Here is a 26,385-nt window from a genome sequence, read left to right as displayed (position 1 = left end):
GGCGGGCTCCCCGCACCTTGCCCTGGGCAGTGGTGCGGCTGGGCGGCACGGCTGCTGTGGGGAAGGCAAAGGAGAGGAGCGCTCCAGGCAGGAGGGGCACTGTCCCTCCGGGAGACCCCCAGAAGCCACTCACTTTGAAGAAGGGCTCGCTCTGTTTCCGGATGTCGGCCACTGTGAGGCGGGAGCGGGCGTAGCCCACGATGAAGGTGTCTTCAGGCAGAAGGCCGTCCCGGAACAACCACCTGAGGGCACGGCATTGCTGGGGCCGGGGCAGGGAGGGCAGGGAGGGCTGGGGACGGTGGCGACAGTGCGGGGACATGCTTACCAGATGGTGGGGTAGATCTTCTTCTTGGCCAGGTCGCCCTGGGGCGGAGGGAACAGGCGTGGTTAGGAGAAGCTGGGGGCTGGGGGCATGACCTAGATGGTCTCCTCCCCTTCAGTCCGGATGCTGGCTCAGGGTCACCACTCAGCCGCAGGAGGCACCGCGACCAGGCCACCTGCCCTGTGACCACACGTACCACTCAGATCACAATCTCTGGTCACAGGGTGAGCAGGCGAAGCCACACCCAGGCCAAACGCCGGCTTCTGAACCGTGCACAGGCTAACGAAGATGCCTGAGAGCTCTCGAACCAAAGGGCATGACCTATGGCGTGAGATGCCGCTTTAGCTCAGGCCTAATGAGCTCAGGGACTGATTTACGAAGTCAGACAAAGGAGTAGAACTTTAAAGCCAACTTTAAAGCCAAACAAATTACAAGGCAGGGAATAATGAAAAATAAACGTTACTAAAACAGAAAATAGGGGCGCCCGAGTGGCTTGGTTGGTGAAGCATGGGCCTTCAGCTCAGGTCATGATCCCGGGGTCCTCGGATCAAGCCCCGTGTAGGGCTCCCTGCTCGGTGGGGAGTCTGCTTCTCCCTCTGCTACTCCCCATGCTCATGCTCTCTCTCTCAAATAAATTAATAAATAAAATCTTAAAAAACAAAACAAAAACAAAACCAGAAAATAAACCCAAAGAAAATATTAAGAAAGCCAAAACCTGGTGTTTGCCAAAGACGAATAAAAACACAACTTTTTAAAAATTCCAAGAATTCGGGACGCCTGGGTGGCTCAGTTGGTTAAGCAGCTGCCTTCGGCTCAGGTCATGATCCCAGCGTCCTGGGATCGAGTCCCACATCGGGCTCCTTGCTCAGCGGGGAGCCTGCTTCTCCCTCTGCCTCTGCCTGCCATTCTGTCTGCCTGTGCTCGCTCTCTCCCACTCTCTCTCTGATAAATAAATAAAATCTTTAAAAAAAAAAAATTCCAAGAATTCCACCAAAATTGCAGAAACTGGGAACTCCATTCTGGGGCAGACCCTGACTCTATAACCAGAATATATAACCCGCTCATGCACCAAAGTAAGAAGACGGCCCCATGGAAAACTGATTAGATTCTAACAAACACACGAGAAAGTACCCAAGATCATCAGTTGAAGGGAAAAGGCAAGTGAAGCCCCTCGCGGCTGTTTCCTGGTCGTTGGGACGGCTGTAAGCCGGAAGGCCGGCAACACCAAGTATCAGAGAAATGGAGACACAGCCCAGATGCTCAAGTGAGAGATGGAGAGAAAGGCCCTATACGTTCTTTTGTTAAAAAAATTTTATTTATTTGACAGAGACGACAGCGAGAGACGGAACACAAGCAGGGGGAGAGGGTGAGGGGGAAGCAGGCTCCCCGCTGAGCAGGGAGCCCGATGCGGGGCTCAATTCCAAGATCCCAGGATCATGACCTGAGCCAAAGGCAGACACTTAATGACTGAGCCACCCACGCGCCCAGCCCTATACATTCTTTAAAAAAATATTGATTTATTTGAGAGAGAGAGACAGACAGACAGACACACACACACACACACAGCACAAGTGGGAGGGGCAAAGGGGGTGGGAGAAAGAGAATCTCAAACAGACTCCATGCTGAGTGTGGAGTCCAATGTGGGGCTCGATTCCAGGACCCTGAGATCATGACCTGAGCTGAAACCAAGTCAGACGCCTCACTGTCTGTGCCACCCAGGTGCCCAACAGAGTCCTATATTGTGATAAACTTGTGCAACCTACTGCACCATTGAGATTGGTGCATTTCAGTGCATTTCAACTTTGTCCAAAAAAAAACCAAACCCTGAAAAACAATTGTTGAGCAAAGAGTGGGGAGTGGGTGAAGGAAGACAGAATTTCAGTACGCCTGGGGGGCTCAGTCAGTTAAGTGTCTGCCTTTGGCTTAGGTCATGATCCCAGGGTCCTGGGATCAAACCCTGCATCGGGCTCCTTGCTTGGTGGGGAGCCTGCTTCTTCTTCTACTTGCCATTCTCCCTGTGCTCTGTCAAATAAATAAATAAAATATTTTTTTTTTAAAAAAAGAGGCAAATTATCATGGGAACTGGGCAATGGACCATGGCCATTTGTTGCGCCTTTTTTTTTTGAGAGAGAGTGAAACACGTAGGCAGGGGGAGGGAGAGAACCCCACCAGGCTCCACACTCAGCAGAGTCTGACACAGGGCTGGATCTCTCAACCGTGAGATCACGACCTGAGCTGAAACCAGAAGTCGGACGCTCACCCGACTTGAGCCACCCAGGCGCCCCTCGTGGCCCTACGGCACCAACTTTGCCGATGTGTGAAGTTTTCCACAACAGAAAGGTGTGAGCACACGGCAACTTCAAGCAACAAGATGGCAGATCCCAGAAATTCCAAAGAGGACGCCCTAGAAAGCATACCAGTTCGGTCCCTGAGCCACGCCAATATGCTTCAGTTCTGTGAGCAAAGGAACTCTCCAGTCCAGGTGAGAGAGGCAGAGGCAGGAATGGCCACAGGCTCCCGCGGACCAGCGGGGCATGCACCCTTCCATCTGCCCGCCCTGTGATCAGGGTGTGGGACGGGCCTGGGCTGCGAACCCATGATGCTCCGGGCACTGCCGATCAGTGCCGAGACAGTAAGGCAGGCTGGGGCAGGCTGGACTGGCTGTAGGCAGAAAAGTGGACTCTGGGGATAAGGACCTGAATATTCAATGCAAAACTGCCTTTGAGAAGCCATGTAACCACTGGATAAGCTCATTTCTATGAACTCTTGGACCTGCAAACGGGAAGCCCCATGGCCAGAACCAAAGCAGGACCACCATGGTTCAACCCCCTGCCCCCACCCCTGGGAGAGCTTTAGGAGGGCCCGCAGGGAGCCCCGAGTGGGAAGTCCCTTCTCGGGGGGGGGGGCAGGTGCAGGGCTCAGGGGAGCCCTGTGCCTCAAATGCTCGAGTTTCCTCCTGGCCTTTGCTCCACCAAGGCTCCTGGGGCAGCCTGCCGTTCCCCCAGGGTTTCAGGTGAGGGTGTGCGTGTGGGCCCAGCCTTTCATGAGCACCAAGCCCACAGTGACAAGTGTTTCCTGGTCCTCTCTGGGCTCCACCAGGATCCCCAACTCCTAAAACAGGTGGTTCCCAAACCAGGGTTGGCTGTGTGGGCACCGCTGCTCACATCTGCTCACTGTCCACAACCGATCTCCCCAGCAGTCTGCAGCAGGTCCCTGTCGTCACGGCCACCTTCCTGCAGCTGCTCTCACTGGTGCTTCCTGGTCCAACTCCAACCCCCCGCCCAGGGACCCCACTATAGCAGACAGTCAGTGGCCGCCTCTGGCTTCTCCCACCAGCAGGGCTGGAGGGAGACTCTGCTCAGGTCATGTTTGCTTATGATCAAACTCCAGTGGGCTGGGAAGACTCAGGACAGGCTGCGGGCAGCAGACTGGTGGCAGCGGACAAGCCTGCTGTCTGCTGAGTCACGACGCCCAGCACCCCAAGCTGTTTGTTCCTGCGGCTTCCCTTGGGATTAGCTACCGACAGAACCTGCTTGCCTCGTTCAGCTCAGCCCCGGCGCCCAGAGGCCTGCTGGGCTCCAAGTCGTCCAAGGGCCAAGTGAGGTACGACCCAGGACGGTGGTAGGGGTTCCTGCTGGTGGCTACCCGGCACGGGAGGTGAGCTGGTCAGCCCTCCCCACTGGCCTAGAGTAGACTCCTTCGCAAGAGTGAACATGGGAAGATACGGACCAAACCTCAGCACACGGCGGGGGGCGGGGGGCGATTACAGGGTCTCTTGGAGAAATGCGAATCTTTCCCAACCCCCTTATTTCCGTCTGAGGGCACAGCAGTGGGGAAAGAGCTGCCTGGGGACATGTGGGGACATGTGGGGACATGTGGGGACTTTAGCAGAAGAAGGAGGACCTCTTAAGCTCACCAGCTACCAGCATCTGTCCCAGCTGGGGCAAAGGGACTTGGGTCACCGCCTGCCTGTTGCCACCTAGTCTGACCACAGCTTCTAGTTTTATAAGCCCCCAAACACTGTCGACATCTCTGTGAGGATCCGAGGGCAGAGTAGGCAGTCCAGTCCCTCAGAGGCCAGCCGCCAGCTGGAGGCCTGGAGGGGTGGGCCATCCCGGCCCCCAAGGGTCACCTGGGTCAAGGATGTGCCTGGGCTCTTGGAGTGGAGCCCGGGCCCTGGCTGCAGCCCAGCTCTCTCCTGGGAACTGGGGAGAAAGAACCTAGGGGCTGTTGAGGTAAGTTCCCTCCTCCACCCTGGGGTTCATGAATCATCAGGCCTTTGGGGGAAGTGCCAAGGTCATCATGACGCAGCAAGAATCTTATCGACCCAAGGGGCAAAAGCAACCCAGAAACGTCCCCAAAAGACAGAGGAGCCAGGACTCTCAGGTAACCCATTACCTAGGCAGACATTGGGACGAGGCCTGAACAGCCATCAAGTCCATGGTCTTTTTGGACCAGGTGGGGAGACTGAGGTCCAGAGAGGTGAGGGCCTTGCTGAGAAGCCTGCAGTGAGCCGGCAGTGCCCACGCAGACTCCCTGTCCTGTTCTCCCCCCACTCCTTTCTCCATCCCCTGTGGCGGGGGAGGCCTCCAGCCTGTCCAAGGTTCTATCAGGTGGGGGAGGACATGATGTGCCAGGCCCAAGGCTCCCCTCTCCCCAGCTCTGGTCTATAAGGAAAAACTGGTTTCTTTCATTCCAGAGCTTTCCAGACAGGGACATTAAGTATCTCCACTCCCTTCCTGGCTGGGGGTGGGAGTCCTGGAAAGGGGGGCAAGTGGCCACATGGGAGGAACAGAGAGCAGCTCAAAGCCTATTGGGTAACTGCGAGCCAGCATCAGGACGCTCTCAGGAAGGAAGCTGGGCGGGAGCGTGAGGCTTGGGTAAGCAGAGGAGGAATGAGGAAGGGCAGGGGACAGCCATGTGGGCCCAGCCTGCTCTGGGGCCTTTGCCACTGGGGGCTCTGCGTCTGCTCTGCTGTGTGGAATGTTCCCTGACCCTGGCTCTGCCTGGGACCTGTATGCTGGAGGAGGTGGGGGACACAAGGGCCCACTGGTGTTTTTGGTCACATGTGCCACTAGAAGCTCTGATTGGGCTAGGAACTCCCCTTGGGTCCCTTCCCCCCAGCACACAGATCACATGGGGAAGGTGGGGCCGGCACTCACTGTACTGTAGAGAAGGCACTTGGTTGCTATTTGTTGGATGAATGAGCAGTGAACTTGTGGGTTTCCCAGAAGAGCAGGTCTGGGAGAGTGCGCCCTCAGCACCACTCTGCCTACCTCTTCTAAGCAGGGAGTGGACACCGGAGGCTGGATGGTGGGAGCTGTTCTAGACGCTGCCCGAGCACGGCAGGCCCACCCACCTGGTTCCAATCCCCTTGAGTGGATGATTCTGGACAGGGGGATCCCCCCACTTCCCACTTCTGCTCTGGAAGGGTCTGGCTGTCACTCTCAGAGCAGAGGAGAGCAAAGGGGAACCCTACCAGTTGCAAGGGAAAGTTGCTCAACATCGAGCCGGCCACAGGCAGAGGCACTGACCACTCAGAGAATAAGCTCAGCCTGAGGTCCCTTGACATTGGTTTCAAAAGCCCCCATTTGCTCTGCAGAAACACTGAGGTGCAGAGGAGGAGGGCCGCTGGCCAGTCCTGTGGCGAGCTTGGGTGTTCTCAACAAAGCATCTTAGGAGCTGACAGCCCAGAGTCCTAGACCATTTTTGTGGCCTGGGACCCTCTGGTGGAGCTTCCCAGGGCAGCCTGGTATGGGGGTGGGGGAAGGAAGAGGCATAATCCTGAGTAACTTTCTCCTCCAACCTGTTTCTTGGACCTAATGGTCAGACTCCCAGCTGTGAGAGCTCGTGGCCAACACAGGTTAGGGTTAGAGGAGCACACACTGGGGCCAGGGTAGAGACGAAGGCTGCTCCCCTCCAGCCCATGTCCCTATGTCCCCCTACTGTAGGTGTTACAGAATCAGGAGATAGTGCTGGCTGGCGATGGCCTACCTTCCTTCCCTCCCTCTGGCTCTCTGGCAGAGCCCCATCTCACAGCCAGCACCACCTGCTGCCTCCTGCTCTCCTTTGCGGAGTTCTCCTTGGAATCACCAAAGTTGGTGGGCACAGGCTCTGTCTACAGAGCACACCTTATGAACATGAACTAGGAAGCAGGTTCTGCCAGAGCTAAGGGGACCGTGACGTGGATGGCGCAGAGAAATAATGTCCACTTCACCAAGAGCTTGATAGTTCTGGGGGAATTCTTGCTTAAGCTTATACGACAGGTTATGGGCAGAAAGGGCCACAGGATGGTTAGCAGGGTCCTGCTCATGCTGAAGGTGAAGACGAAGAGCTGCACTAGGACTGCCCTCCCTCTCCTGTCCCCCACATCACGTGTGGTCTGTGTGCTATACCTGTGCCTTGGCTTCTACCGTTTGATCTTCTAGAACAAAGTGTCAGTTCCACAGGCTGAACAATAGGATGGGGTGGGACAGGTCATAGCTTCTCTGCGGGCTTTGGGAGCCGGGGTAATGACACGGTACTCAAAGGAAGGGCGAGTGTTTGTTCCCAGGGAATCTGTGGTACCGACAGAGAAGGTGAAGCTTGGGCCTCAGAACATGCCTTTGCAACTCACTGTGTGACACCTACCAAGCCAGAAACAGGTGTGAAAGAGATACAGAGTGAACAGCCTGTCCTGTGCATAGTTTGCCCTGCGGAGGAAGAAGTCCAACGAGAGAGTCTCTAAAGTCTCCTGCGCACAGACTGGGCGCATACTGGGTGGCACTGGGATGGGAGTGGCAATTGAGCAGAGGCCCTGGGGCCTCCAGAGTGGGCTGGGAAAGCCTGGGCACCCAGGAGGTAGGGACCCGAGGCAATGTCGCCCTCCAAGCCTGGGGGAGACTCACCGATGCACCCATGATGATGAAGATGTGTGTATCAGATTGATGGAAGGCATTGCCTTGGTACAGCTCTTCACGCAGGATCCCGCACACCTGGGTCCGGCTCAGGGCCACCTGCTCTGCCATGATGCTCTCTGGTTAAAGAAAGGCTCGTTGACAAAGCAGGAGAACAACAGAGCGTGGGGAAGTTGGCCATTTTCTGCTGGGGTCCTTTGGGGTCTCACCCCAAGATGCCTGCTTATTGAAATGCTTCCCTGAATGGCAGGGAAACAGGACGGTTGGGGGCTTAGAAAAGTGCAGGCTCTGGGCTCCCAGCAGAGTGTCCAAGCGGCTTTATTTCACAGGATTACTAGGGGATTCCAGCTAGAGCCTCAGCTCGGCAAGACCAAGTCAGGCTGCTGGAGCACGGCACAATCTGCCCAAGCCACCTCTCCGCAGACGCCAGCGCAAACTCAAGGAGCTGGATGGAGCACGTTAGAGCGGGTGCCGAGTACGGAGCGCAGGCCGGGAGACGCCGGCGAGTCGCCGCCCCTCTCGGGGTCCCGGTCTCCTCGGGGGGTCCAACGGAGGGACGCAGGGGACACTGGGACCAGTTACACCCTCTCGATTTTGCCCCGCTCCCAAGCCTGGCAAATCAAACGGCCTCGCGGCACAGCACGCTACGCGGCTGGCGCGGCGCCTAGCCACTACGTTACCTGCGCCTCGCCGCCGTCGAACGCCGCGCTCCCAGCCTCCGAGTGCCCGGCCGTTTCCGGAGGCTGCTCCCCGCCGCCTCATTTAAGCGGCGGGGGCGGGGGCCTGGGCTGAGCTGACCGGCCTCAGGCGAGGCGCGTGGGTGGGGCCTCAGCGGCCCCTTGCCCCGCGGGCGGGGCGGAGCCAGGGCGCGGGAGGTGCGCGCGCATCCCGCGCTGGGGCGCACGCGTCCACGCCCTCCCGCCCTCCAGCGGCGTCAGGCTCCCACCCTCGGCCCGCCCCGCCCCTTGGGCACCTGCGCGAGCCGCCCGACTGCCGGGCGCCTTTTCTCCCCGCCGCCGCTGCGCCGCGTCCTCGGTACCTCGCGTGTTCCCGTGCAGCTTTGCACTGTTCGCCCGCGTACCCATCCCTGGCTCGGCCTAATCCTACAGTCCAGTTTTCTCGCCCGGCGCGGGCGGCTCTGCGCCCTCGCGGAGGGCTCCACTTCCGCCGGCAGTGTGGCCACGCCTCCTCGACCCTATTCCTGGGCGGGGATTTCTGCAGCTCGGTGGGCCTCTCGTTAGCTCCTCCCCTGGTGGGGGCGGGGCGGCCCGACATCCGACAGATGAGGAAGAGAGTGAGTCGCGACGCCCCCCAAAGTAGCAAGTGCTGCGTATCATGAGGAGCGTCCTGTGGGCAGGCCAAGGCTGGCGGACTCGGGTTGCCTTCTGGAACAGCGTCTTGCACAATTCTGCTGGCTCCCAGGCGGGGGCGGGCCTTGCGAGTTTTACTTCCGGATCCCACAGCTACGACACCGGAAGCCGGAAGTGTGAGTTTCGGCAGCGCGAGAAGGGAAGGGTGACCGTGGAACCCGGACTTTCTCGGAGCTCCGGGGACCGAAGAGTGCTCGCGGCTCACCGTTCCTGCCCTTCTCACGTCGGACCGACTCTGCTGACAGGTGTGGTCCTCTTTCCGATCACAGGGTACTACTGGTGGGCATTCTGCCGCCTCCGAAACTCCCCGGACTTTCAAGTTTACCCCTCCTGTTGGCCGTGGCCCATTTCTGCCGCCTGCTTTTACAGCACTGGCCAAAGCGACGCGATGCAGGAGGCGACTTACCTTGGCGGCAAGCGGGACTGTTTCCGCCTCTCTCTCTCCGCCACCGTTGCGGAGTCTGACCACACCCCTGCTTCGTGGATGAATCTTTAGTTCGGAGACATTTTCTGCTCATCAAACTTAACTGCATTCGGGGTTGTTAAATTCTTTTAAAAGGCCCCAAATATGGTTGGCCCCAAATATAGCACCTGTGTATCTTACTTCATGTGCCTCAGTTTGCTCAGTTTGCAACAACGATTAACGTACCCGACCTCAAACCGTTTTCTGTGACTTGAGGGCGCATGAGCCATCCTGGCATGTATGAGGAGCTGCAGGGGCAGAGTGAGCGCGGGGAAAATACTTGCAGAGGAAACGACGAGGGACCAGATAATTCAAGGCTTTGCAGACCGCCTTGGGACCTTAGGCTTTTACACGCAGGGCAATGAGGAACTGTGGTAGGGAACAGTGTAGAGGACGGACAGGATCAGCATTACTTTTTAGGGTGATCTGACCCCTGTGGGAAGAACAAACTATAGGGGCAAAGGTAGGAGCACGGTTAACTGTCAGGATGTTATCCCAGATAAGTGTGCTTTGAGCATTTTATTATGAAAAATTTCAAAGGAAAATTTCAAAGACGTACAAAAGTAGAAAGAATAGTATAGTAAATCCTATGTCCTCACTTCCCAGCTTTGACAGTTGTCAGCTCATGCTAATTTTGTTTAATTTATACCCCTCACAATCCTCTTCCTTTATTATTTTCCATAACAGCTTTATCAAGATATAATTCTCATACCATATAATTCACCCATTTAAAGCGTACAGTTGATGACTCCAAAAAACCACTTGCCTCCTTAGCTGTCACCGCATTGCCGCAGCTCTCCCAGCTCTTAAACTCTTAAGCTCCATCAATCATTCTGTTTCTATGGATTTGCTTTTTCTGGACAGCTCATATAAATAGAATCATACAATATGTGTGGTCTTTTGTGAGTTGCTTTTCTCTTTCAGTGTCATGTTCGCAAGACTCGTCCACCTTGTAGTGTGTGAATGTACTAGATTTTGTTTACTCATCAGCTGATGAACGTTTGGGTCATTTCCACGCTTTAGCTGCTGTGAGTAATACTGCTCGGAGCATTTGTGTGTGCACATGGGTTTTTGTTTCTCTCAGATACCTAGGAGTTCCCATATTATTTTGAAGCAAACTTCTGACACCGTATCATTTCACCTGTAAACATTTCAGCATGCATCTCTAAGAAAGGATTAAGAAACAACCACAACACCACTATGCCACTTAAACACTTAACATTAATTGCTTACTGTCATCAAATAGATTCTGGGGTACATTACGACAGGATTTCCTGATGCGTTAGATGTGAGCTGTGAGACAAGGTGAGGTGGGGGTCAAGAGGGGCTCTGAGGTTTTTGTCCAGTACCTGGACATCAGCTGACAAGAAGGAGGGTTGTGGGTGGAACTGGCTTTTGGGAGCCATCAGGAGTGCAATTTTAAGGTTAGTTTTGAGAACATTACCAGGTAGCCAAGTGGAGATGTTGAATTTTCTATGTGTCTGGAATTCAGGAAGGAGGTCTGATTTAGGGTGTTGTCACCATGAAGATGGGGTTTAAAGCTGTGAGGCTGAACCGGCTCTGTACCGGAGTGACTGCAGGTAGGGAAGCGACCCCAGAACAGAGCCCAGGAGTACCACAACGTGATCAGGCGGTGTGGTGAGGAGGAAGGGGCCTGAGCATTAGCAGCTAGTGGGCCAGGAGAGTGGGCTTTTCTGGAAGTCCAGGGAAGGATCAGTGGCTCATCACAGACTGTTCACGGGTTCATGGGGGGGCATTCAGTGGAGCAGGAACAGTTTATTCAGCATTAAAGCTGTCCTCTCTCAGCTTCTGCAAACTTGTATTGGGATCAGCCTCCTCCTCTGAGTAGTCTGCCTTCTTGGGCAAAATTTAAAAGGGCTCCAGGCTAGTGCCGGCCCACAAGGCCGACTTCTGTAGTTCATAAGAGAATGCAGACAACTCTGCCTTGCTCTCTGCCGTGTTGTCTTGGGCTATGAGCCCACGTCCCATTTTCAGATTCCTCAGCATGCGTCAGATACTAGATATCCCCTTCAGGCCCTCAGTTCGAGTGAACACTCATCATGTTCTCAGTGGTGTCCTTGAAACTCATCTTACTAGGCAGATTAACTTCTTAGAGCTGCTGTGACAGATAACCACAAGCCGACTGGCTAAGACAATGGACCTTTATTCTCTCCCAGTTCTGGAGGCCAGAAGTCTGAAATCAGGGTGTCTTCAGGGCCACGCTCCCTCTGTAGGCTCTAGAGGAGGATCCTTCCTGCCTCTTCTAGCTGCTGGTGGCTCCAGTCCTTCCTTGGTTTGTGGCCATATCATTCTAGTCTCTGTCATCATGTGGCCTTCTCCATGTCTGTGTTTCTTCTGTCTCTTATAAGGACACTTGTCATCGGATTTAAGGCCACTCTAATCCAGGATGATCTCATCTCAAGATCTTTCACTTACTTACATCTGTAAAAAAAACCCTTTTGTCCATACAAGGTCACATTCACAGGCTATGGGGGTTAGGATGTGGACATACCTTGCTGGGATTCTGATTCAGTGCACTACACGAGGTAATGAGCTGACATCTTCACTACTGCTTGGAGGTGTATGTGGCACATAGCATGATACCTCCCCACAAAAACAATCCTCTCTGTAAGTCCCTCCTCTCGTGAGATGCTTACCTTGACTTTTCAGCCTGGAGGTAGGTCCTAGGCAGAGTTGATAACAAGTGCTGAACCATGGCCTTTCTGACCCCATGTATGGGCCTGCAGCTGCCTTTGGAATGAGAGGATATGCCGCCTTGTCGACGGAAAAGCCTGTCTTGGGTTCCTGTTCCACCTGATAAAGTGCTCGGTGTTCTGCTTAAAGCGTGGCCCAGAACTCCTGCACAGACTACACTCCTTGCCCTGCAAGATAAGAGAATTCTGGGTTTTATGGGACACGTCTGCTCCCTTTCTCCTCCAGACCCTGACTTGTTGGATGAGCAGGCCCCCCTGGAAGAGTCCACCGTGTGAGATGGTGCAGCCCAGTGGCGGCCCGACAGGGGACCAGGACGTGCTGGGTGAAGAGTCTTCTCTGGGGAAGCCGGCCATGCTCCACGTCACTTCTGAGCAGGGCACTCCCGAGACCTTCCAGCGCTGCCTGGAGGAGAATCAAGAGCTCCGAGGTGAGAAGGGCGGCAGGTGTGCTGAGTCAGACGTCAGAGGTCCCAGCCTTGCTGGAGGGGGAGGCTTTGTCCCCTCCTCTGCCTGTGTTTTTACCGGGTCTGGGGTGGGGGTGCCCCTGAGAGCCAACTAGTGATTCGAACTCAGCCACTCTTCCTTTGGGTTTCAGGTGGGCTCCCTGGAAGTGGACCGTGAGGGTTAGATGGCTGTGCGGGGAGTTTATTGAGAGTGCTCAGAGGACCCGCACCCGGGAAGGGGAGGACAGGGAAGAAGTGGGGGTGGGGGGCCCAGGGAGAAGCTGGGCTGCGGTGCAGGCTGACCCCGCAGGGAGCTGTGGAGCCGGAGTGACCTTCTGAGTCGTCCCAAGTTGGGCTGGCTGTGGTGGGCCTTGTCCGTCTCCATCCCTGTCCAGAAGCGCACGCGGCTGTTCTGGGAGTGGCCCTGCGGCTCCCGGGGAGGGGAGGGTGGGTTAGGGACGGACCTGCACCTGCGGGGGAAGGGGGGCGGTTTCTGGTGCCTCTGGTGCGGGCAGGAGCACGGACCAGGTGGTGGCTCCCAGAACCATCTGGTTTCTGTCTTCACCTCGATCTGCACCCGCTCGCCTGCCACCATCTCACTTGTTTGGGTGGGGGGTGGCTTCTTCAGCTCCTAGGGGCCTGCACATGCCTCTCAGGTGGCTGGCTATCCTTGAGTGGGGCATATCTGTGGCCGCCCTGCAAGTGACAGCATCCCGCCCACCGTGATCCTGCTGAGACATCTGGGGGGTGGTCCTGGCCGCTCACTTGGTGTCGAGCAGCATCCCTGGCCTCCTCCACTAGATGGCAGTAGCACTCTTCCAGTTACCACAGCCAGCACCATCCCTAATGTTGTCCAGTGTCTTGCTGTGCTGGGGTGACATAGAGCTGGCAGCCGGGTTGGGGGTGGGGAGACAGCTCAGCTTGCACAAGGATGTGTGTGGGCTCTGCTGGGTGCCAGGAGGGTGCTCCAGCAAGAGGGGCTTGGGGGCAGGAGTGGCAGGCCCGCTGCAGAGGGCTCACGGCCCCGCAGGCTCCCTGGCCACAGAGCTCTTAAAGTGGCACCCTCCAGCCACGCGGCCTGAGCCGAGGATGTGCGGTGCATTGGTTCTGCACCTTGCTGTCAGTGAGTGCTGTGTGTCATGCCCTGGGTCACTCCTGGGGCACTGAAGGTGTCTGCCCCCAGCAACGCTCAGGATTGTGCCCAAGAAGGGCACAGGGGAGAGGACATAGACTTTGCTTAGAATGTCGGGGGGGGGGACCTCATGGAAGAGGTAGCGTGTAGCTGGGGTAGGAGTCCACTTCTGTGACATGTCCAGGAGAGGCGGATCCAGAGAGAGAAACAGAAGCGTGGATTCCACAGGCTGGGGCTGACAGCGAAGTGCCTGTGAGTGGGTTCCAGTTTTTTGGGGAGCGGTGATGGAAATGTTCTGGAACTAGCTAGAGGGGATGGGTGCATAACTTTGTGAATAGGCAGAAGCCACCGAAACACCGGGTACTTGAAAATGATGAATTTGATGTGATATGAATTTTGTTTCAATAGAAAAGGAAGTTGCACGTGAGTTGAGGTTTAGGTGGGGGCTGGGCAGAGTTGCAGCAGGTGGAGGGTGGAGGTGGGTGGGGGAGGCGTGCCTGAGGCGGGAGGCCCCTGTGTAAGGGCCACAGTCTGCTTTGCTCCCCTGCAGGGAAGGAGTCACGTGGGGACAGAACATGCAGAACGTGTCTGTGGTGCTGGCCTCAGACGCCACTGGGGTTCATCAGGGTTTTGACCAGAGAGTGACATGAAGCTACTGCCCGTTGCCATCTTGAAGAGTTCCGTGGTTGTGAGATCCTTCGCGTGTCACGGAGCAGTTCGGTCACCGTCCACGTTCTTCCACTGCCAGGGGTGTGCCTGGGCGTGGGGCTCTCCTTTCCTCGGCCTGTGCCGACTGCCTGGCCTTGGCACACACTCATCCCTCGGCCTGGTGGGAGGGGCCTGGCTGTTCCGCGACCCGATCGCTGGGCCCTGCTCCTGGGCGTAGCCGTGTTAGCCCCGGGGAGGCTCCCGGAGGTCAGTCACTGGGCCGCTCGGAGCCTCCTGGGCCTCCCAGGCTGCAGCCGGCCATGCCACAGGGTGCTCTGCGCCCGTGGCCGTCCCGGGGTCTGCGCGTAGCCCTGGTTCCTGGTTCCGAGGGTACCGCCGGAGCCCACGGAGCCGCGGGCCGGCAGTCGCGCCTCCGCCTGGGGCCGGAGTACAGATGCGCTCCAGGCGCTTAGAGAGGAGGCGGCCCCTGCCGCGCGCTCAAGCCACGCCGAGGTGCTGCCCCGGGAAGGGACCGCAGCTCTCACCGGGTCCTCTTCTCGGCCGCCAGACGCCATCCGCCAGAGCAACCAGGTGCTGCGCGAGCGCTGTGAGGAGCTGCAGCGCTTCCAGGGCAGCCAGAGGAAGGAGAAGGAGTTCCTCGTGCAGAAGTTCCAGGAAGCCCGGAAGCTGGTGGAGAGACTGAGCCTGGAGAAGCGCGAGCTGCGGAGGCAGACGGAGCAGGCCCTGCAGGAGGTGGAGCACCTGAAGCGCTGCCAGCAGGTAGCAGGGGTGGCGGGCCGGGGTGGCGGGCAGGGGTGCTGCCCGGGGGGGGGGGGGCGGCGAGCGGCGGGGCCGGCGCCCTGCGTTCCAGGAGCACAGCGCGCCCCCGGCACCTGCCGGCTCGGGGCTCTGCGAGGAGGGTTCGCGGAGCGCCGAGGGGCCGGCCCGTGGCTCCTGGTCGCGGCCGCCGTGCTCAGGGACGCGGGGGGGGGGGGGGGGCGGCGCGGGGCCACGGCTGCTGCCGGGATGCAGCGGGCGGCAGCTTCCGGGGCCCCTGGCCGGAGGGGCTGTGGACTGGCCGTTTCTCCCGCGGCCTGGGGGTGACAGCCCACCTCGGGCCCCGCCATCAGAGAAGTCTCCCTGAGCGGTGCTGTCGGGGGACTTGAGCGCGGTCGCGGTCCTGTCAGCCTGGAGCTCCCGCGGGGCTGACTTTGGTCTCCGCACATCCCCGTCCCCGGGGACACGAAGCTGAGAGTGTGGCCCAGTTCGGCCCTGCCAGGAGTCATGTGATCAACAGAGATGGCCTGTCACGGCGCTCGGGAAGGGGTGTACCGGGTGCCTGGGGCGACCCTGACAGGGGACCCCAAACTGGGCGGCTAAGGAAAGAGACCTGTATTGTCTCCCAGAAGCCCAAGAGCGAGACATGGGCAGGGTTGGTGCATTCTGGGGGCCCCAGGGGGAGAACCTGTTCCAGGCGGCTTTCCCAGCCTCGGGCTGTGCCTGTGGTCCTTGGCCTTCTTTGACTTGTAGATTTATTCCTCCGTGTCCCTCTGTGTTGTCACATTACCTCACTGTGTGTTTGTATGTCTCTCCTTCTCTTCTTTTTTTTTTAAGATTTTATTTATTTATTTGACAGACAGAGATCACAAGTAGGCAGAGAGGCAGGCAGAGAGAGAGAAGGGGGAAGCAGGCTTCCCGCTGAGCAGAGAGCCCGATGTGGGGCTCGATCCCAGGACCCTGAGATCATAACCTGAGCCCAAGGCAGAGGCTTTAACCCACTGAGCCACCCAGGCGCCCCAAGTCAGTCATTTTGTGCCTATTTTGTGTGTATTACAGTCATTGGATCCTCCCCTCCAGCATGACTTGATCTTGATTGTAACTTGATTGTGTCTGCAAAGCCCTGTCTCCTCATCAGGTCTCATCCGTAGGTACTGGGGGTTAGGGTGTGGACGTATCTTTTGGGCGCCACCATTCAACCCATCCTAGGCTTGAACAGGTAGCCTCAGGGCTCTTTGCTAAATGCCTTCAGAGCCTCCCCTCTTGCCCCACCCACGTTGAGGGATGCTGGCCTCACAGCTGACAAGTCCGTCAGTAGTGGCTATCGGAGCAGACGTGGCTTCGTGTTGCTGGTGACAGCGTCAGCTGGTGCCAGTACTTGGAAAAACGAGTCGGCATTTTCTCTTCAAGTTGCAGATGTGCTTACCCCTGACTCAGCAGCCTCCCAGCAGGTGCACCTGTCTAAAGAGCCTGGCTCCGAAACCTGGGCATGGCGCAGGTGCCCGTCACTGGAGAAGCTGGTAGAAACGTAGGGTGGAAGTTTTTTATAACAGCTTTACTGAGATAAAAGTCACATACCGTAAAATTCATTGTTTTAAAGTACAGAATTGGGGCACCTGGGTGGCTCAGTGGGTTGAACCTCTGCCTTCAGCTCAGGTCATGGTCTCGGGGTCCTGGGATGGAGCCCCGCATCGGGCTCTCTGCTCAGCGGAGAGCCTGCTTCCTCCTCTCTCTCTGCCTGCCTCTCTGCCTACTTGGGATCTCTCTCTCTCTGACAAATAAATAAATAAAATCTTTTTTTTTTTTTTTAAAGTACAGAATCCCTGTTTTTTTGGTATGTTTATAGACTTGTATAACCATCATCACTCTCTGGTTCTAGAACATGTTCATCCTTCCCTGCCACCGCCCTGCCAGTAAACCCCGGCCCCATTAGCCAGTACTATGCACCCTCTCCCTCAGCCCCCAGCACTGTCCAGTCTGCTTTCTGTCTCCAGGTTTGCATCTTCTGCGATCCCATGGGATGTGCCCCTCACATCTGGCTTCTCTCATTCAGCATCAAGATTTTGGGGGGGATGCTACTATGTACTTTTTAGGAGTTTTATTTATTTATGTAATCTCTATACCCGGTGTGAAGCTTGAACTCATGACCCCGATATCAAGATTCACATACCTCTCCAACTGAGCCAGCCAGGTGCCCCCAGTAGTGCTGCTGTGAATCTTTGGGTGTGGATGCGTGTTTTCATTACCGAGGACACACCTGGAGTTCCCCTGTTAATTTGAAGCAAATTCTAGACGCCATATGATTTCATCGGTAAACATTTCAGTGTCTGTGTCTAAGAAAGGGCTTAAAAGAGAGATAACTGCAATACCACTGTCACATCTGAAATAGTTAACATTGTTTGGTGTCCTCAACTAGACACAGTATATATATATTTTTTAACTTTATTTATTTGACAGAGAAAGATCATACACAAAGTGAGACACAGGGAGGAGTCAAGAGGAACACTGAGGTTTTTGTCCTGGTAGCTGGAAGATGGATTTGCCATCAGCTGACAGGAAGGGGGGCTGTGGATGGAACTGGCTTCTTGTAGCTGTCGGCCATGCTGTTTCTGAGGGCGCTGCTAAATATCCAGGGGACACGTTGATGTGACAGGCCAAGTGGTGGGGGGTGTTTGCACTGTTCAGTGGGGAGACCTTCGCTGAGGTGCATTCTAGTAAGGACCAGAACACAGTGAGGGGCTAAGCCACATGGGGTATCTGAGGAAAGCCTGTTTTAGAGGCAGGAGGAAAGCATGTACAAAGGTCCTGAGGTAGTGACATGCCTGTCATTTTCAGGGCACACCGTAGAGGCAAATGTGGCTGAAGCTGTGTGAAGGTGGCTGAGGGGTGGGCGGGGAGAGTCATGGTAGGGGCTGTAGGGGCAGGTTATGTGGGCTTAGTAGGGCCAGTGGGAAGATTGGGGCTTCGACCCAAGTGTCACAGGAACAGTAGGGGCTGCTGTGCTAGTGTGAGACATTATCTGGTTTCCTGTTGACTGTAGAGTATGGGGGGGTATTATGGGGTGGAGTTGTGTGCCCCCAAAAGGAATGTCCACATCCTAAACCCTGTATTTCAGAACATGATCTTATTTGGAAATAGGGTCTTTGCAGAAGTAATGAAGTTCGGATGTGGTCATACTAAATCCCATGATCGCTGTCCTTAATGGCAGAGAAACAGGCACAGAGACATCCAGGGAAGACAGCCTTGTGATGACGGAGGCAGAGAGTGGGGGGTCCCCCCCAGGCCCCTCAGAAGGCGCCAGCCCTGCCCTTGCTTGCTCCTGGACTTCGGAGCGACAGTACGTTACTGTTGTCTTATGGTCCCCACCTTGCAATCCTTTATGGAAGGCCCAGGAAACTCCTCCAGGTGCAGGAGTGGAGGAGGGCCCAGGTGGAAGTCCCTCCAGCCCCCGGGGAGGCTGGCCGGAGTGGGCACTGGCCCACAGGGTCTGTTGGCAGGCCCAGGCGACGCGGAGTGTAGGGCAGGTGGCTGCGTAGCTAAGCTGAGGCCCCCGAGAAGAGTCTGTCTTGGAGGTGTGACTTGGCCGGTGCTCCGACCTGCAGGGGTCCGGTGGGCCTAGAGACCAGACCTGTGCCTGGAGATGCGGAGCAGAAGGGCAGGATGGCAGGCGTGCTGTGTGCCTGTGCGCGGGAAGCCAGGGCCAGGGGCATGGAAGGCAGGAGTGGCGGTTTCCTGGGGGCGGTGGGGGGTCTGGCCGTGGGGGACTGAGGCGCCGACTCTGGGCTTGAGCCGCCTAAGGTAATGGGGGACCTGGCCTGGACAGTGCGATAAGGGAGACCGGCCATCGGGTGTTTGGGCAACTCTCGAGTTTTGGCCCTGGTAGAGAGCCTCTGGAAAGCGGCTGGCCATCTTGGCTCTGGTAGCCTCGGCTTGTGGGCGGGAGCGCGCATGTTGACGCTGTCTTCAGGTCCAGCCTCCCTTGGCACCACGTCCTGCCAGGCTCTGTCCTCGTGACCGTGAGGCCACTCTGTGCCTGTGTCTGCAGGGATGGGGAGGCATCTTGGGAGGCTTCTGAGGTGAGCGGTGGTGACATGTCTTTATCCCTGCCCACTGCCCTGGGGCTCGGGGGTGCCAGGGGTGGGCAACTGGTGAGGAGGCATCACTGATAGGAAGTGGCTTTTCTTCATGCAGCAGATGGCCGAGGACAAGGCCTCCGTGAAAGCCCAGGTGACATCCTTGCTGGGGGAGCTCCAGGAGAGCCAGAGTCGTTTGGAGGCCGCCAACAAGGAGCGGCAGGCTTTGGAGGGCAGGTGAGTGGGGAGGGAAAGCCCGCCAGGGCTGCTGCTCAGGTACCCGAGAGGAGGGAGGCATCTTCAGAGCCTCCAGAGGGTTCCTCTGTCCAGGCACAGGGACCACCATCAGAAGGCCCGCTGCCCACGTGCCGCCTGATGGCCAGGTTTGTGAGTGGCCTGCCCAAGTCAGTGGCTGGCCGGCTGCTCCTTGCTGCCACGTGGGCTTCCCGCAGGCGCGATGGGCGGGTCAGGGCACGCCGCGTTCCTGGGCTCTGCTGCCGCCGGGGCGCTGCCCTCCAGAGAGCAAGGCGGGCCCGCCCGATGGCGGGTGCTGCTCTCCCGGCGATGCGTGACGGGGCCGTGCTGGGCCGAGTGCTGCGGCCTTTCCCGCGGGAGGGGAGGGGAGGGGAGGGGAGAGGGCGGGAGCGAGTCCTCCGTAGGCGCCGGCGACAGCACGTGGACGTGCTTCCGTCTGGAAGCGGGAGGGAAGGCGTCACTCTGGCCTCGGCCTGCTCACCTTCTCCGTTTTCCCGTGGACTCCTCTGTGTCTCCAGCTTTCTGAAATCACATGCATCACTTTTAGGACAATTGGGCGTCTTTTCTGCCTGTGTTTTCCTATGTACATGAAGGAACCCGCTAGAGGCAACTTGGGGCCATTCGTGACACCACGCGGACATTTATGGCGGCACCTGTGGGCTCCTGAGCAGTGTCTGTTTGTGTCCCTCCCCTCACAGTGGGCCCTAGATGTGCTGAGCTGGCCAGCTTGGACACAGAGGCCTTGCTGGGGTCTCAGGGCACTTGGTGTGGCCATTTGGAGAGCTTTCTGCTTCACACACACACACATACAGAGGCCCCCGAGCCCTGGGCATGTCCTGTTGTCCCCCTTATTCCAGGGCCCCGGGCGGACAGCAGCTCCGTATGGCGATGTCAGTGTCAGAAATGTGCTCAGCGTATTTGGACAGGTGCAGAGAAACAGCGAAACCAGTGGCCATTCCCGGCAGCCCCTGTTGCCTCTGCAGTGGGGACTGTGCAGGGCTTTGGGCCAGCAGGGCGACGTGGCCAGAGCCTTGGACTGGAGATCTGGGGAGCTGTGGGGACATAGGAGAGTGGAGCTTGGAGACTGGGGGCTGTGGGTGATACGGCTCCGAGGATGCCGGGCTGTGGCAGCCAAGGCCATGGCCAGGCGGGTGGGAGGCTCCTCTTCCAGATGTGTGCCTTTGGGACTGCAGCTGAGCCATTGAGCTTCTAGAACAGGGAGTGGGAGGGAAGGAGTCAGCCCCAAGCCAGGCTCTCTGCGATAGTCCTGTGTTCGGTAACCGGCTTCCATCTTCCCCTGCCGTGGGCTCGGCCGGGCGCGCTGGGGCCCTGCTGTGACCGTCCCCTTCCGCGCCAGGGCCCGGGCGGCCAGTGAGCAGGCGCAGCAGCTGGAGAGCGAGCGGGCGGCGCTGCAGCAGCAGCACAGCGTGCAGGTGGACCAGCTGCGGATGCAGAGCCAGAGCGTGGAGGCGGCCCTGCGCATGGAGCGCCAAGCAGCCTCGGAGGATAAGTGAGTGGCCCGGGCCCACGCGAGGACACCAGGGCCCCACGGGCCTCCCCGCCACCAGCCCCAATGTGACCCGGCTCTGAGACAGGGATCCGTGCTCTCCGGCCCACGCTCGGGTCCTCCCGCGTGGCCGCAGCGTGGCCCGTAACCGGCGGCCTTCGAGCCTCTTCTCGTCCTCAGCCTCTCTCCCGTCCCTTTCTGCTTCTCACGGGGCCGTCCCACCTGATTCTAATCGGTCCTTGTTTCGACAAACGGTAGCCTTAACACAAAGCGCGCTCACCATGTGCTGAAGCCGGCCCGAGGGCAGAGGGCCTGTAGGCACAGAGGCCCCTGGAGGCCCCTGGAGGCCCCTGTGCTGGGGACAGGCGTGGAGGGGGTGGGAAGCGCTTGTTTCTTCAGCGGAGGCTCCTCTTCCACAGGCGGAAGCTGGCCCAGCTGCAGGTGGCCTATCACCAGCTCTTCCAGGAGTACGACAGCCATGTCAAGAGCAGCACGGTGAGCAGCGAGTGAAACCGAGTGCCTGTGGCGGGCACGTCTCCGGGACTGGCCACCACGGATGTGCCTGGGTTCCTCTCCTTGCGGCTGAGAAACACAAGGGCCCAGGGCGCTGCTGCCCCGAATTTAGGACTGTCGGAGTGCGAGTTCCTTCCTGAAGACTTGAGAGAATTGTGTCAGAGCTTTTTCAGGGTCGCAGCGCAACAGCTCAGGGCAGGACATGGGGCAGACTGGGCGGGCCTCTCGGTGCTCTCTCTGTGGGTGGGGACACGCTTGTAAGGGGACAGCATTAGTGCGGGACACCAGCTCCCACAGAGGAGGATGGCCTTGTCCCTGGAGGGGCTGGAGGCAGGCTGTGTGGCTGAGGAGTCCGGGAAGGGAGTGTTGAGCTGGGCAGGAAGTTGTGCCCCCTGACCTCAGAGGTCCCCCCACACCCTCTGCCTTTCCTGTGCCCTGCCCGCGCTGACGCCTGGTGGCCAGCCGGGACTCGTCTCTTGTTGCTTTTGGCTCTTGTCACCTGGGGCAGCCACTGGCCTGGTGGTGGCCCGGCTCCTGCCCTGGGCTGGCTGGGGCTCCCTCACTTTCCCCTTGCCCATTTCTAGGGAATGCAGCTGGAGGACCTCAAGCAGCAGCTCCAGCAGGCGGAGGAGGCCCTGGCGGCCAAGCAGGAAGTGATCGACAAACTGAAGGAGGAGGCCGAGCAGCACAAGGCCGTGATGGAGACGGTCCCTGTGCTAAAGGCGCAGGTGAGGGCGCCCCCCTGTGGCCGGCGGGGCCTGTGAGCACTGGGACCTCGTGTGTCACTGGCGTCTGTGGGCCGGGGCTTCTCAGAAGCCCCTGGAGCCCTCTGTCGGCCCTGGCACTCTCGGGGCAGCCTTGCCCTGCACCATGGAGCCTGGGAGCCTGGGAGCTGGACCTCCTCCATGTCCCCCAGCACGGAGAGTCGGACGGGCGGCCGGCGGGCGGCTGACGGACGGCGCACGCGGCCCCTCTTGTGTCTGCCAGGCGGATATCTACAAGGCCGACTTCCAGGCTGAGAGGCAGGCGCGGGAGAAGCTGGCAGAGAGGAAGGAGCTCCTGCAGGAGCAGCTGGAGCAGCTGCAGAGGGAGTACAGCAGGCTGAAGGCCAGCTGCCAGGAGTCGGCCAGGTGGGCCTCGCCGTCCAGCCTTGCAAGGAGCGGGGCCGGGGGCCGGGGGCTGTGGTGGTAGCCACCCACATGTGGCGGCTTCTGAGCTGGCGCTTGTTGCCCCTCGTCCTGCCCCAGCCTGCCGGCTCTGTTGACCAGATGGTTTCTCTTCTCAAAGGATCGAAGACCTGAGGAAGCGACACGTGGAGGTCTCCCAGGCCCCCTTGCCCCCCAGCCCAGGTGAGGGAGCTGCAGGAGGGTGGAGAGGGCAGGGTGCCCTCCGGAGGGTAGTACTGCTGCGGGGGAGCGGGGCGAGGGGGGGAGGAGCTGGTGGTGGTGACCCCAGAGCTCAGACCCGACGGTCCTGTCAAGTCGCAGCACTCCGTGCCGCCTCCTCTCTTTCCCCAGCTCACCCCTCCTTCCACCTGGCCTTGCCCAGCCAGAGGAGAAGCCCCCCCGAGGAGCCGCCTGACTTCTGTTGCCCCAAGTGCCAGTACCGGGCTCCGGATATGGACACGCTGCAGATCCACGTCATGGAGTGCATTGAGTAGGGGCTGCCTGGGGGGCGGGCGGCCCGGAACAGCGCCCCACGAGCTAGCTCTGGGACCTTCCGCTTCAGCTGCCCCGACTGCTGGCCCGCGTCTGCCCTGTCGCTTGGAACCCACCGGGCCCGAGGCTCTGCTCTTCTGGTTTGTTCTGTCTGCTTGGACCACTTGTCTCTGGGGCTTCCTCTTCTTCCATGGCCAAGTCCAGAATCACGGCCAGGGCTCTCCAGGAACTCCTCGAGCTGCTGCGGGCAGAAGGTTCTCCTCACCCGTGAGCTCCTGCACGCCGTGGCGTCAGGGCACTCGTGGGCCGTGTGCTGTTCCGTGTGGGGGCTGCCTCGCCACTGGATGGCAGATATTCACTCGTGAGGCCCATGTGGGTCGTTACCACTCAGTGTCACGAGCGATGCTGCGACGAACATCTTCGCGTGTCACTGACGTGTGTCTTTGGGTCAGATTCTTCGAAGCCGCCCCGTGGAGCAGTTGCCAATGGGTGCATGGGGCCCGTGTGTCGCCCCTGCTTCCTCAGAGCCTTGCCCGTGGTGGGGGTGTCCAACCTGTAGGCTTTGGCCATCTGTCCGGCACGTGGCTCTCTGGTCACAGTGAGCCTGAGCATCTCTTCAGAGCTTGAAGGATCCTTTCTGATTTTGCGGTTAATGGCTTGTTTGTGTGTTTTGCCCATTTTTCTGTTGAGCTGTTAGTCTTCTGCTCCTCAGTGTCTTTGAGCTCTTTGGTCATTAGTGGGACTGGCTCTCATGTGTGATAGAAACTGCACGTATCTCCTCTTGCTCTGCGTCGGTGCAGGTGGGTTTTGGACTTGAAGTTTGTCATCTTAACGTGGCCACGGTTCTCCACCTTTCCTTCACGGCCTGGGGTTTACTGTGGTGGTGACGTTTCTCACGCCCGAACCCCGCAGCGCGCTCTTGTGCTCCCTGAGCGTGTTGCCGCCTGGCGTGAGTGATGGTGGCTGTGATTCGTCATGCTGCAGAGGCTTGCGATGCTGTTCCCTGCTCCAGCCCCAAATGCCCCAGCCTTGGGAAGGGAAGCCCCTGGGTGACCATGGGCAGGTTACAAACACTAGAGGGCTCCTTACTGTTGTTTTGCAAGATTCTGGATGTTTCCTCGATGTCAAAGCCAAGGGCATCAAGCCTGCCGTTGTCAGGCAAGGACAACAGAAGTATGCCACGGTCTCCCCGGGTTGGGAACGGGATGTCACTGAAGGTGACCTGGTCAGCAGCTGGTTCTGAAGACGAGCCTGGGCCAGGGGTTTGCTGGGTGTGTGCAGGCAGCTGTTCCATGGGAAGGTGTTTAAGGCTTCCGGGTGCTGTGTCCCAGTCCTGACCCTGTAGTTTTTCTGCAAGAGCACTTTTAGTTTTGGGGAAGGAATGTGTGCATTTCCCTTGGCTGCTGTAGCAAATGACCGACTTGGCTTAAAACAAGTCATTCTTTCATGGTTCTGTAGTCAGGGTGCCTTGGAGGTCAGATCAGTTCCAGGCCTCTCTCCTGGCCTCTTGGGGGTGGCCCCTGCTGTTCTTGGCTGGTGGATGTGTTGCCCCAGTCTCTGCCTCTGTAGTGACACGGCCTCTCCTTCTTCCCGTGTCATCTCTCCTCGTCTCTTAGAAGCACACCAGTCACTGGCTTGGGGCCCACCCGCGTCATCCAGGATGAGCTCATTTGGAAATCCTTTATCTTCATTAGATCCACAAGGACTCTTTCCAGCTCCGGTCATAATCCCAAGTTCTGGCATTAGCTCATGCCTGTATCTTTTGGGCCACTGTTCAGCCTAGCGCAGGGCCATCTTCTGGAGCACATAGTCTAGGACACAGGCGGAGGAAGAGCGGGGTCTCCAGGGCTGGCCGCTCTGTTGAGGGACTCATTCCCTGGGGTGGTGGTGGCTGCTGGGTGCTCCTTGCAGGCGTGGGGACTGCTGCTGCTTGGGACACCTTGGCTCCAGCTGGCCACCGCTGGGTGGCCATGGGCAGGAGAAGGAAGGTTGCGGGCCACGGTGGGACGGGGTCGCAGGCCCATTGGGCGCCCTGGGGAACAGCCGCCAGCTGTGGAGGGAGGGGCTTTGTGCTTTCTAAGGGGCATGGACGAAGGCGTGGGGGGGTCCTCCGCGGACTGGCTTCCTCTTCAGAGGGAATTGAAAGGAGGAGGATGGGACCCAGGAGCAGTGAGAGAGGCCGGCGTTCTCTTCCTGGGGCACTTTCCTCAGGTCCTGGTGGTGGCGCCCCACCACGGCGGCCAGGAGCTTGGACGGGTGTTGGTGCCCGGGCCCCAGGCTGAGTCAGGGTCTGCTCTTCTGAAGCGTCCCCTCCTGGGCTGCCCGTGCCCCCTGCCTCCTTGTGGCCCGTGTGGGAGCAGCTGTACACTGGACAGCCATGACTTTCCAGCGGGCCACTCACCTAGAAACCCGGGATTCCGCTTTCTCCCCTGCTGGCTTTCCTTTGGGCTTCCAGAAGAAGTGGTTGGATCCTTTCTGTGAGGGGAAGCAGCCTGCCTACCTAATGATCTGTGGCTCCTTGATCTTCAGCACCCTGGCTTTGGGAGGCAGAGACAGAGAACTCGAGGCACAGCCTGCCAAAGCCCAAGTCATTCTTGCTGCTGGGACCACAGCACGGGCTGTTACCCGCCGGCCCACGTGGCCAGAAATCCGGGGGATCCCAAACGGCACCGTAAGGAAGCGGTTTTCCGTCGCTGGTAACTGAAACACAGACTCCAGCTGCATGGAAAGTGATGGGGGGCAAGGAACAGATGAAGCCTGGCGGCCGGGTGTGAAGGGCTGGGGGCTGCTGCGGCCGGGAGAGGCAGCCTTGCACCATTTGGGTGGATGTGGCTGGTGGGGTTGCCTGTAATTACGGTTTCCTTTTGTATTTGCGTAGTTGCTAAGTGACTCTAATTTGCATGTATGACTCTGATAGGTAGAACAGCCTGTTTGTTCAGAGTCCGCCTGGCTGGCTAGCGCGGCCCGGAGGTGGTGTCTGCTGAGGCCGAGAGAAGCAGGACTGGTTCTCCAGGGGGACGCCTCAGGTGCCTGGTGATCACTGATGTGCTAGGAAGGGAACAGGGCTGAGCTGGAGCTGCCGGGGTCCCACATGCCCAGGCGGGGTGAGCGGCAGGCAGGGCTGCGGGGCCGCGGAGGGTGTGCAGCGTCCCTGGGCCTCCCGGGGCCTCAGTCTCCACGTGCAGGAGGTGACAGCAGAGCTGCGGCTGCCCTGGAGGGGCTCCTGGGAGCTGGCTGAATTCTCATCTGGTCTCCCAAGCACGGGCGGGGACAGCGACTCCGGCAGGTGTCAGTAGTAGTGCTCGTCAGGAGGGACCGTGTGCGCGTGCCCCCACATGTGTGCATGTGGGTCCTCGAGATTGTTTTCGCACCTCCTCCTCTGAAGCTGCTGTTAGTCTAGTCCAGATGGCAGATCACGTGAGTGTGTATTTTTATGTAGTGGCTTAATTATTCTTTCGTGTAACAGCTGAGTAGTGAGCATGTGAACATCGGGTTTCTTTCTTTTTTTGAGTATTTTTTTAAGTTACTCTGCATTTCAGCCACTCTGGAAAACGGTATGGAGATTCCTCAAAAAGTTGAAAATTGAGCTACCTTACCACCCAGCAATCGCACTA

At 58.3% G+C, this 26,385-nt stretch overlaps 2 protein-coding genes across 5 annotated transcripts in view; one reads left to right on the top strand and one right to left on the bottom strand.

Annotated features, from left to right (window-relative positions):
* G6PD (glucose-6-phosphate dehydrogenase) overlaps nucleotides 1-8,449 on the bottom strand; it is a 12,790-nt gene extending 4,341 nt beyond the window's left edge. Inside the window, exons 1-4 of one of the 3 annotated variants that reach the window (XM_004780748.3) lie at nucleotides 8,192-8,449; nucleotides 7,210-7,337; nucleotides 326-363; nucleotides 134-242 (exon numbers count right to left, since the gene is read on the bottom strand). In XM_004780748.3, the coding sequence (XP_004780805.1) occupies nucleotides 134-242; nucleotides 326-363; nucleotides 7,210-7,337; nucleotides 8,192-8,303 (387 nt within the window). In that variant the 5' untranslated portion in view covers nucleotides 8,304-8,449. Of the gene's footprint in view, nucleotides 1-133; nucleotides 243-325; nucleotides 364-7,209; nucleotides 7,338-7,898; nucleotides 8,085-8,191 lie in introns of those variants that run through there. The other 2 variants (XM_045068210.1, XM_004780749.3) reach the window with 2 other exon arrangements.
* IKBKG (inhibitor of nuclear factor kappa B kinase regulatory subunit gamma) lies at nucleotides 3,746-26,385 on the top strand. 2 transcript variants are annotated; one of them, XM_045068211.1, is made up of 10 exons: nucleotides 3,746-3,925; nucleotides 11,992-12,193; nucleotides 14,557-14,768; nucleotides 18,957-19,075; nucleotides 20,451-20,603; nucleotides 21,020-21,095; nucleotides 21,698-21,841; nucleotides 22,101-22,243; nucleotides 22,401-22,462; nucleotides 22,631-26,385. In XM_045068211.1, the coding sequence occupies exons 2-10, from the start codon at nucleotides 12,007-12,009 to the stop codon at nucleotides 22,771-22,773; spliced, it is 1,239 nt and encodes a 412-aa protein (XP_044924146.1). In that variant the 5' UTR covers nucleotides 3,746-3,925; nucleotides 11,992-12,006; the 3' UTR covers nucleotides 22,774-26,385. The 2 variants fall into 2 exon arrangements, with proteins under 2 accessions (XP_044924146.1, XP_012905560.1); XM_013050106.2 differs by lacking the exon at nucleotides 3,746-3,925 and adding an exon at nucleotides 8,680-8,833.

Source organism: Mustela putorius, unplaced genomic scaffold (assembly GCF_011764305.1).
Source record: "Mustela putorius furo isolate JIRA1106 unplaced genomic scaffold, ASM1176430v1.1 tig00003899_pilon_pilon_pilon, whole genome shotgun sequence".
NCBI classification, from domain to species: Eukaryota; Metazoa; Chordata; class Mammalia; order Carnivora; family Mustelidae; genus Mustela; species Mustela putorius.
This window is presented reverse-complemented; position numbering and strand designations above follow the sequence as displayed.